Source organism: Lonchura striata, chromosome Z, assembly GCF_046129695.1.
Source record: "Lonchura striata isolate bLonStr1 chromosome Z, bLonStr1.mat, whole genome shotgun sequence".
NCBI lineage: Eukaryota > Metazoa > Chordata > Aves > Passeriformes > Estrildidae > Lonchura > Lonchura striata.
The window spans coordinates 37,236,849-37,248,899 of NC_134642.1; the positions used below are offsets into that span (position 1 = coordinate 37,236,849).

Genomic DNA, 12,051 nt, shown 5'->3' on the forward strand with positions numbered 1-12,051 from the left:
CTTACTTTCTAAATTACTAGTGAACAATAGGGATAGTATGGAAATAACTCTCTTAAAATGCTTCCTGCATTTTCTTTTCAATTTGCATAAACAGAAACATAGAAATAAATACAAATTCTTTAAGAAAGTCAGTATTTCACACTACATGGTTATTCAGTGAACACTGCAATGCAAAGGACCAGTGCTTTCTGAAACACAGGACATCATGAAGATTAAATAAATCACCCTCCCCTTCAGAAATCCTGGCAGGAACTAGACAGGCTCCCCACTGTTGCTATAGGACACCTGAAAGCACAACATGAGCTACTGCTATTTGCAAGGCAAAGAAGAAGGGTTTATATTCTGACTCTAACTTTTATACTTTTCTAAAGGTGACAGTGGATTGGAGAGTGAATGTGCTACCTCTCCAAAGACATTGGACAAACTACTAGTATATCAAGATTCTGTACCCCTATGAAGGAATGCAAAACAATATGTTGTTTATAGAAAATTGTGTGAGAAAGTTTTCTAACAGAATGTAAACTCAGAAGGCTTTAGAAAATCTTAAGAATCAGGGCAACACCCCACAAAGGGATCAATTGTTTTAACTTGCTTCTTCTCTTAATTAGTTATATATAAGCAGAATACATATAGAAAGTATATTCTAATAATGTCAGTTACAACTACGATAGTCAACTTGTCTTTGAGAGGCTCCTTTTCTGATGTGCTATTTATAATTACATTGGCAAATGCACCTACAGCTTTCTAAAAGGGGAAAATATGCAAGTCACTGCAAAAAGCAGGAAAAGAAATAAGCAGACAAGTTATTAGGTTAACATTCCTTGGTATTCAAGAGCCTTTTAAACAAGCTATCTTATAAGGCTTTTGTGCATTCTACCAGGAGCTTTACATGAACCATTAAGTGCAAAAGGCAGCCTTCATGCCTACCATTCACACGGCTGGAGTGACCGAAAAGCTTGGAGAGAGGCATCCATTCCAGCAAAATCCCAAAATTTTACATCATAATCATATCCACCAGTTATCAAACGAGCACCTGAAGGATCCAACCCCAAAGCAGAAACCTGTAAAGAAAAAAAAAAATTATAATAATAAACATTCAAGATTTTTTATTTTTTCTACAATTCTTCAGAGTGTCACCAAAACATAAACTGCTACTAAAGTTAAAAAAAAAAAACAAACCCAAGCCTCAAACAACCCAGAGCACTGGTTTTTACTAAAATATTTCAGCTATAGTTTCATTTTGAAATTTCACTACCTTGAAAAAAGTTTTTGTACTTTTGAAGTAATAGTAAGAACGGAAGTAAAACTTACGTAGTCTGAATAAACCACTGAAGACAGCTGAGAAAAAAATAGTTTGCAGTGTTTACTTCCTAATCGTCTCATTGCAAAATGTGGCTAAGTGTTTCTGTGAAGAAAATTGTACTCTAGACTTCTATCAAAAGTACAAAAAGTATTTCTAGCAAGGTAACAAAATGGTGCTTAACATTCACCAGTTTAAGATCCTAAGTTTATTCAACACAGCTCATGTGCATATACCCATTGCTTAGTTAAATTTCTCCTCAGAAAAAGGAAGAGAAGAATAAAATAGGGTATAAACTTGAATTCTTCTAAATCAGAGATTTTTAAAAGATACTATTTTAACAAAATAGGTCAAAATAACTTCTCAAAACCCATTTCTTTTATATATAAAACCAGCTTCTCAGAGCTATTCAAAATTCTGAGGAAAAAATTCTAATGCTTATTATTCTCATCTGTTATTCTCAAATCACAGATCAAGTAAAATGGGTATTTTACTGAAAACCTATTTTAATTCTCTATTTGATGAATGGTAATGTTCTACAGTACAATATATACTATTTCATGTACTAAAATAAACAGTATTGTTCCAATCACTACATGGAGAAATAAGGCAACAGAAGGCATGTCACTCAAAATTACACAAAATAATTATTTAAAATCATTTACCTTCAAAATTATTTTCTTCTCAGTTGTGAAAATAACGTATCTACTACTACGATTTCAAACATCAATATAAGATGTGCTGGACAATGTGCTAAATTAATTTGGATACTAAGAGATTAATTCTCAAAAAACAAAGTCATCTACATAAGAGAGTGATGATAAGTTCTATCAAAAATAATGAAACTAGTGTATTTTTGGAATTACTCAAAATTACACCTAACCTGAAATGTTAAAATACCTGAAGAAGTTTTCATTAAACGATAAAACTCAGATGGAATTCATGCTTATGTTTTAATGGAGCCCATGGGTAAAACCTAGACTATAACCAGCAGATTACTTTTAACAAGAACAAAACAGAAACATGAGTCATCCCACATTTATAAGACAGACAACCATCACATTGAGAAACCCTTTCAGCAAGAAGAAAGACAGTCTCCAATACAATAAAGTAGTACTACTAGTAGTAGTAGCAGTAATGATAATGGTAATGATGATGATAATACTAATACTACTACTAATAATAATGTTCTACAAAATGTCAGGAAAAGCATTTGAAGAGATAAACCAGAACATTCTGAAGGAAAAAGAATTCACCAAGAACATTTGACCTATACAAAACCATGTGGAAAAAAAACCCAATCAAACAAAAACACTGTATACAGAATAAAGGACAAAAAACCCTTCATTTCTGAGTAGAGAGTAATGTCTGAGAATAGCATCATGACTACAGGTTAGCAACATTGAATGTCTTCGGGAAAGAAAAGAATTTCAGGGATGCCTAAAACAGTATTAAAAATTCTAGATATGGATGTACAAAAATAGCAAGAATTTTACACAGAAGATGCTCACCTATATGTATCTTCTTTATATGTACACATGAGAAGTACTGACAGAAACAATGATTTAATGCAGACACATATAATACCACAAAAAAACCTTGTCTCAAAGATGAATCAGTCTACTACTGTACTTTTTTTTCAAAACTTTAGTATACATCTCTATACACTGTGTTATGGAGACTTTTACAACTTATGTAAACTGTTGAATAGTTCCCACAGAAAATATTTTAAAGCATGGAAACAAGTTCATGAAAAAAGTGACCCAGAGAAAACAATTGTCCCAATAAAAACACCATGTATTAATCAAATTTATTCTTTAAGATGGACAGCTTGCTCCCGTAGAATTTAGATTTCCTGACATGAATTCATATGGGCCTCTATTGAGTTTTCTTTTTCCACTTTTATGGTGAGGAAGTTCACTTAGCTATTCCTTATCACAGACTAATTTCTAGTCATCTGTGCTGGCCACTTTTTAAGCATCACCTCCTATGGCAGGAGCAGGCTATTCCCCAGTGCTGGAAATCAAGCAGGTGAGGCAGAAGTCTGGCTTGGATGAGCAGGGATTTTATCTTGGAAGTAAGGCAAAAAAGTAAGGTATATGCCCAGTGAAAGCGAAGTCAGGTGACGTGGGAAGAATACAGAGATGTTGCTCACTACTGCAGAGAGAAAATCTGTGCAGCCAAAGCTCAGTTGGAGTTGAAGCTGCCCAGAACCACGGGGGAAAACAAGCTTTTTTTTTTTTCCCAAGCTTATTAATGATTAAAGGCATATTTTTGCACTTTAACCATATTAATGGTAAAAGTGTAGAAACAGTATCCATTGAAGGATAAGGAAGCACACTTCACAAAGAGGTCAGAGACAAAGTAGAGATGTTTATAGCTTTCTTTGCCTCTGTCTTCTGACATACCAAGAAGGTCCCAGACCATGACTGAAAATTATCAACTCCCAGCCAATCCTGAAATTGTGCAGGATGTGCTGCTCCAAGTGGATCCTTACATTAGGCTATAGAACCTAATGAGATTCATCAGAGAATTCTCAAAGAGCTGGCTGATGTTATTCCAAAGCCTTTCCAGCAGTCTTGGGAATCCGGAGATGTCCCAGCTGACTGGAAACTGACGAAAGTTGTCCCAGTTTTCAAGAAGGACAAGAAGAATGACAATGCTGTCATTAATCACCACCAGCACAGCTTCATGAGAGGAAAAGTCTTGGGTACTGGAAAAGGTTCCCCATGGAAATTGTCACAGCAGTTGACAGAGTTCAAAAAGTGTTTGGACAATGCTCTTGTGTACATGGTGTGACTCTTAGGGATGATGCTGTGCACAGCCGGGAGTTGGACTTGATCCTGTTTGTGAGGCTCTTTCCAACTCAGAAAATTCTGTGATTCTGTAACTCAGGTACCTCACAGTATTTCAAATATACAATGCCCTAGTATAACCAACTGTCTGAAAATAGTACTTTCAAGAAAACCAAGATGTGGCAGAAATGAAGGTCCCATTCAGCAGGCATCTGATTCCTCTTTAATCTATATGTCCTGCTGTAATTCAGAGGCATATAATTGCAGAAATCTTTTAAAATGTGAAATCTCTTATGTGTTTCTAAAAAGACTATACCTCTTTTACAACTTAAATGGAAATTTTGAACCCTAGCCATTTCTCCCATGATTTCTGACATTCAGAAAAACTGGGGATCTCATGATTAATCTGAACACTCAAGTGTTCTATTCAGTAACTTCTATATGACGGCACAGTTGTCAGACGAAATATTAGAAAGTACAAATTTCATATTCTTTCTCATACCCACCTATATATCAAAAGTACAATGAGAAATAAAAAATATATATGAAGTTTCATTGAGAACAGTAATTACTATTACACTGTGCAAGCAATACAACTGGGAAATTAATCAGGTTTCTGGGAAGACTCCCTAGTTTGGGAAATCTTTCCTGAGATTTCTCAGCTGCACAGGAATAGAGTCATCATCAAATCCACATTCACTAGATTAAAGAGGTACAGATGGGATATATAAGCTTAGCTGAAATACAGTACACTGTATGAACATAGTAAGAAGACTATTTTAAAAAACTGGGGCAAAACACCAAAATCAAGATATGAAGTTACTCCCATTCTTATGTGTGCAAGGTCAGGGGTAAATGGTTGCAGTGTTCTAAAACAAACAAACAAACAAAAAACCCAAAAAGACAGCCCTTCTACAGAAGAGATTTTTTTTCAATATGTTTCATTTACTGCATCCAGTCTAATCCAACTGTGCTATATATATCCCACGTTACAATTCACCTCTGTTCAAGGTGATGACAGCTGCATTCTCCTGCAGTCAAAATATCTCAGAAGTCTTCCAGAACTGTAACTTCCACTTTACAAGGCCTTTTAGTTAGAAATAACATGAAATTACTCTTTAAGAAGCCATTAAAAGATTTACTGGTTTAATATAGAAAAAAATAAATTAAAAAAATTTACCTAATTCATTTTGTTAGGACACGTATTCAAGAAACTTAATTGCAGAGGTAGTTAATGTCACATGTAAAATAGAAACCTGATTTGCACTACAATACTCAGTACAATACTCTGCAAAACCTAGTATTTATAGAAATTAAAACGCAAAGCAGTTGCATGCACTGTGTGTAGAAAAATCCTCTCTATTTTCTTTAGTGTAATGCAATGAATGTTTTACATGTCAATTAGCCCACAAAAACAATTTAATTTATATTGGAAGATGTGATTATACAAAAATAGAAATATATAGAGCAAAAAAGATACTTCCAAGATCACTTGTGTTCTTTAAAAGAAAGCAAAGGAGCAGTACTGGAGATAGAAACTAGAAAAGATGCAGTCAAAGACAAGGAAGAACAAGATCTCAAGAAATTGAGAATGGTGTTATAAAAGGCACTAAAATATCAAAGTAAAATGAAGTATTAGCTGCTGAGAAGCTGCTGGTTAAATAACATTCTTCTTTAAACCCTTGACCAAAGAAAGGTCTAGATTAGACTCATGTCTACATATTAGGAAGGTCTGTACTAGAAGAAAAAGTAACAATTACAGACAACATACTTGATGAAAAGAAGACTACAATTGAATCAAATGGAGCCATATTTAGGTTATTACAAGAAATTGAAGAGGTGGTCATGAAACACACTTTCAATTGCACTAAGAAAAGAGACCAACTAAAATAACAAATCAAGGAAAAAATTTTCTTCTTGAATTTTAGCTGATACGTATTTGTTAACAATTCTAGAAAAGCGTGAAGGGTTGAAAACATGTTATCACTTACTGTCTTTGTTCCATGTCGGAGTGTAATTTCGTGAGAGTCTGGGATTTTCTTGACAGGGTTCTGTGAAAAAAAGAAAATTTACCTCTGTGAAAAAGTGCTATCCCCACAAAAACATACTAAAGCAATATATATGTAAAAGATAGAAGGTTTCCATCACACCAGTTCATAACACGAGGAAGAGAAATGGGAAAATCATATACCAGAGACTGATTTCACAATTTTATTTGCATGGATAGACTCCCAAAAATAATTGTTTTAAAAATATGACACCATCTTAAGACTAAAACACAAAAATATTATCTTTTTTTTTTTTTTGCTTTGGAAAATATTGTTCACACAGAAAAAATGTAATGGAAGTACTCAAGTACTTGTGAACAACTTTCTACAAAGGTCATGTGTATCATTACCCTCAAAATGCTTATTTATCTGGCACCACTCCAGTTTCCTAAAATAGACACTATCTCTTCTCTTGATACCTGACATCTTTGCTATAATTTTCTGTTGCCAAGTATGATTTTAAAATAATTTTAGGCACATTTTATACTACACATTAAATCCCCTGCCTTTTCCATCTCTGCCAATCCCTTCACTATTTTTCATGCTTCACAGAAACATCTCTGTAGCATCAGGCTGATTAGCTTCATACTTTTTTTACCTTCTTTATCAGTTCCATCTTTTATTTCTTTGATAAAACTGAAATTATCATTATCTTTGGTTAAGCTACATCTACCCTTCTTCTAACTTTACTTAAACTACAAGGGAGTATATTTAGATTAGGCATTATTCTTTACTTTGAGGGTTGTTAGGCACTGGTACAGGTTGCCCAAAGAAGCTGTGGATCTTTCCTGTCTGGAAATGTTCCAGGTCATGTTGGATGATGCTCTGAGCAACTCAGTCTAGTAGAAGGTGCTTCTGCTCGTGGCTGAGGGGTTGAAATGAGATAGTCTTTAGGGGGACAGGGCATGGAGGCTGTGCATTGTGCTTTCATAATTTGTCTTTCAGAGCAACCACTTTGCTCACTGAAGCCCTACTGGGAAGCAAGACATCCCCTACTAAGTAGTAGTATGGAATAAATCTTCTGCTTTCCCTTGTTTCCATGTATGGCCTTCACTTTTACTTCATTAAGCTACCTTTATCTCGATCCATGTGATTTTTTTTCCATCTTCTTCTCTTCTCCCACTCCATCCTGCTGAGGACCGGTGTGATAAAGCAGCCTGGCATGCAGCAAGTTCAGCCCACCACAAGGTAACAGTAAAGGTTTACCAACAGCTATGCATGGCATTCTAAAAGGTATAGCCCACATGGCATCAAGTGACACTTTCACAGACTCAGTAGTTTAGAAACTGAGAAGCAGTTGTAACTCAAAATTCCCTAGCAAAGCTGTGATTATGAAAATTAATTTATTGTTCAAGTGACACTACAAAGCACACAAAGGTATAATTATAATACAAACTAGGTTTTCAATGCTCCATAATTTCCTACACTATAAACTGGTATTTGCTGTTCTTGGGATGCAAAAAACTGCTCAACAGCCATTGCCTGCACTTGTCATCCAAGCACATGCCATAAAAACCAAAGTGTGAAAAGCATACAGTTTCCAAGATTCATCCACAACAGCCATCACGCACAACAAAAGATGTACTATTTTTGCGAATCAAAGGCTTTCATAGAAACCACTGTCTTAATCACTGCAAGGTTGCATTTCTGCCTTGGAATATTACAGAATTCTTAATTTCATGTACCTTACCACAAAGGTAGGTATTGTATGTCTAGATTGTGTCAGCGCTGAATTTAATTTTCAGAGGGTATCTTAACTACTTTGAGAGGTCTTTCAGTAAGTCAAAGAAAAAATAATTTATTAATAAACAAAATTATCTAGAACAAATTTATTTTAATTGCTAGCTCCCTCAGGTGACAATAATTAAATCTCCTTTTTTATGAGAAGTGTGAAGCACTAACATGAAAACATTTTTGCTTTGCAACACACTCACATTAAACAGTATTCTGACTACTCATTTTAGGGAATAAGAACAGACAGGAATATATTCTGCCACCTGATAAATCAAACATTCTGAGCCTAAAAGTTAGACACTTGGCGACTGCTACTGGTGCTAAGCACTACAGTGTCCAAGGGATGCCTGACAGTTAAAGTAACTGTTTAGACTATTCAAAACAAAAAAATTAAGATAACAACATCCAGGAACATATCTTGGCATAACATCTTCAAATTAGCTAAATATTTACAAAAAGCCAAGGTGGCTTATTCTATTTTAGTTAACCATGAACTTCCTAAATAACTCAGAATGCTGTATCTCTCATGTGCCATAGCACACGTGTATATGCACACAATATAATCAGATGCAACTACCAGCACTACTGCACTTTTCCAGTTACACTCCAAAGAATAATGAATACCAAAAAAAAAATCCTTTTTTTTTTTTTTAACACTTCGAAAGGGAACTATAGCTAATACATTTAGGCTGATAGAACATTTGGATATCATGTATACTGGAATATTACTGTAAGCATGCAAAAAATGAAAATATAGAGTTTGCCTGAAGTATACCTGCACTTCAAGGACTTCAGCTGTTGCTTGGATTTCAGATGTTAACTTTACATAAATCGATTACATGATTTCACTAATATTGTTCTGCAAAATTTGTATAGTGCTTAAAACTACAGGACATAAAATGTTTACACAATTTCCAGGGTATTTTTGTTGCTGTTATTTTCTTTTAAAGCCCATTAGGAAAAGACAATATTTTATATTTCTGCTTCAGCAGAAACAGAGGAAAATAGTTATGGTGTTGACATATCTCTTAATATTTTTACAAAAATTCTCAATTCCCAATACAAGATTAATATATATTAAATCTGTGAAATAGAGTATTCTACAAGTTCATGGGTTTTTTTCTCAAAATGAATAGTCTTACTGTAAAAGCAATTTCTGCAAAGGGACACTGCAAATCAGCATCACATCTGCAGTATGGAGTTTCAATTCTTTCAGGGAATTCCAGCTCTAGTTACGTGTTATGCTCCTGTGCCTAAAAACAATCTTCTATATACTGCAACACTGTCTGTAAATATTGTGGATTTTTTTTTATTGTTCCTTTTGGGAGTTTCCTTATTCTCAAACAATACTCAGAAAATACACCACTAGCAACCAGAGGCTGAAACTAGATTAGTCTCCCCAGAATGTCTTGAGAAAAATCAAAGACAAAACCAAAAAATCAAATAAACCAAAATTACTCATTTTTAATGGCCCAACCAGAGAAGGGAAAAATCACACATTTATACCTAAAAGAACCTCTACTGTTCTGTTTGCAGAGGTTTGTATATAAATGGAAATTATACTGTATGAGAGAGACTTGCAAGCTATAGGTAATCTTTCGCACATCAGGCCCTTAAATTGGAACTTTTCTGGGTACCTACAATACTATAACTTACAGAGAAAAATCACTTATTTTTTCTCTATGTTAGGAGTCGCCTTCTTTGACAACTTCAAGATTGAATGCTCTCCTGGAAAAAAATCTGGATTGCCCCTTTGTTCTCAGTTCTCTCCTGAAACACTGGCTTCCTGAAAACTTGAAAAGATTATAATTTGTGAAAGCAGAGCTATGGCACAGCATGGAGAAAAAAAAAGATGCAAAACTACAGCTGGTTGATCTAAAAGGTGAGCACTTTCCCTGCCTTAATCAAGAGAAAAGGTTAAAGCTGGTTTGGCTACTATCTACTTGAAATATCCTTAAGAGAGCCTTTAAATTGATCAGGGAGCTGGAGCATTTCTCTTGTGTGGACAAGCTGGGAGCATTGCTTAGCCTGGAGAAGAGAAGGCTTTGAGGAAACATTCCTGTATCTCAAGGGGGCCTCAAAAAAGCTGGAGGGACTTATCACAAGGACATGTAGCATTAGGACAACGGGGAACAAGTTTAAACGAGAAAGAGGGTAGATTTAGGTTAAATATTATTAAGAAATTCTTTACTGTGAGGGTGGTGAGGCACTAGCACAGGTTGCTGAGAGAAGCTGTGGATGCCCCATTCCTGAAGACCAGGCCTGGATGGAACTCTGAGCAACCTGGTTTAGTTGCAGGGACGTTGGAATGTTTAAATCCAAACCATTCAATAACTTTAACTACTATACTAAAAACACCCTTCTGCTCCAAGTGTACACACACTCTTTTGGGGCTCTGGTTTGATATACTCCACAGGGAAGATACTGTCTGTTCATAGGCAGGAGTGATGAGAAGGAGGCAAGAGCTACATTTCACAGAGATTTCTCCATTTCTGGTGAAACTTCAGGTTTTGCAAGTATCAACAGAGGTAGTCTGACACAGATGATTACTGCCTTGTTTGAAGATAGATGGAAATGACTGGAATACTAAATGGGCAGCAGGAATAGCTGGTGGAAGTGGAAAGGGAACAACAGACCCTAGCAATAAACAGTAATCCAAGTACCTCTATATACTCAAGAACTTAATTGCCCCCAAAAAAGGTCCCCCTACAGAAGGCCGTGTTTTAATCATTCAAATCTCAGTCCTTCTGGCAATTAAGGAAAAAGGATCTTCTATTTTTATGCCTTTTGTTTAAATACAAAATGTTCATGTTTTCATGCAAGTTTTTTTAAAGCTTATTCTCTTCCCATCCAAAATGACTGATTTGCATGGAAAATCAAATGTCACACTGCTGAGGGGCAAGGCAAGGAGCGGAGGAAAATTTCAGACCTTTAGAGACCCTTTATTTTGTACACCAGCATACAGACTGACAGCGCTGAAATATGTCTTGTGACCAGATACTAGCAAATTTATCCCTCTGCTATTTTCGTCAGCAAAGCATTCAAAATCTTAAGTGCAATTAAAAAAGTTAATCAAGATGACAGGAAAAAGTTAAAAATAGAAATGGAGTATCTTTTTATAAAAATGTTCATACTGTAAATTATGCTACATATTGAAAGAGAAAACTCTTAAAACATTTTAAGAACAAAAATATAGGCAGACAACTCATCAAAAATCACAACAGAAAGGATGGGATATACAACACAGTAATTCCTAAAGCAAACAGGTACAAGAGCACAAGCGCTTCACAAAACCATGGAATGATCAGTGCTGGAAGTGGCCTCTGGAAATCTGGAGTCCAACCCTCCTGCCAAGGCAGGGTAACCTGCAGCATGTGACACAGGGATTCATCTAGGTCGGTTCTGACTATCTCCAGAGAGGGAGACTCCATGGACAGCCTGTAATATTTAGACAGATGAAACACCACAGAAAACCAGCAAATTCTGGAGATAGGCCAGTGTTTATCTCAACCACCAAAGAAATCTGGTCCAAGTGCTGCAGTATCTAGGCACAACCATATGTTAATACAAATAGCAGAAGGCTTAAACTCATGCTTGTTGTTGCTTGTCTGTATCAAAATGTGTTTGGTTTACGGGTCAAGTATTCCCTCTCACATATCACTTAAAATACAACCTAAATTCTTTTTGTCAGTGTGAAGAGGTTATAGAAGTCCATAAAACTTCACAGGGGGACACTTGCACACCCTTCTTGCACTGGAACCAACCTCAGGCCCACAAAAAAGCAGTTTTTTCCTTTCTACCTCATATCCAACTTCAATATGCAAGTGAAGGAAATTAAGAAACTATTTTAGTGATGATGAACAGAGAGAATAGAACCCTGTTCCGTTCTTCAATATTAAGTCTGAAGCATTATTTAAAGAAAGATAAAAGGAAGTTAAGAGGAGTATTTCACAAATCTGGAAGAAAACATCCCTCATTCCTCTTTTCAAACTAGATAAATGTTTTCAGCTGTTAGGCACCCAGATGAGTTTTCCATGACACCAGTGAAAGGTGAAGGCAGTAGTAAGTGTTCTAATTTATTTTTTCTGTTCTTTTTTAAACCCATTTTTCAAACAACCCACACAGTGATGTCATGTTCTGTTCCATAATCATGCACTGATTAAAACCACTCTAC

At 35.5% G+C, this 12,051-nt stretch overlaps 1 protein-coding gene across 2 annotated transcripts in view; it reads right to left on the bottom strand.

Moving 5' to 3' along the window:
* Positions 1-12,051, bottom strand: part of WDR70 (WD repeat domain 70) — a 126,891-nt gene that overhangs the window by 87,417 nt on the left and 27,423 nt on the right. For both annotated transcript variants that reach the window (XM_021551634.3, XM_021551628.3), the window contains exons 6-7: positions 6,087-6,146; positions 928-1,061 (exon numbers count right to left, since the gene is read on the bottom strand). In XM_021551634.3, the coding sequence (XP_021407309.2) occupies positions 928-1,061; positions 6,087-6,146 (194 nt within the window). The remainder of the gene's footprint in view (positions 1-927; positions 1,062-6,086; positions 6,147-12,051) is intronic.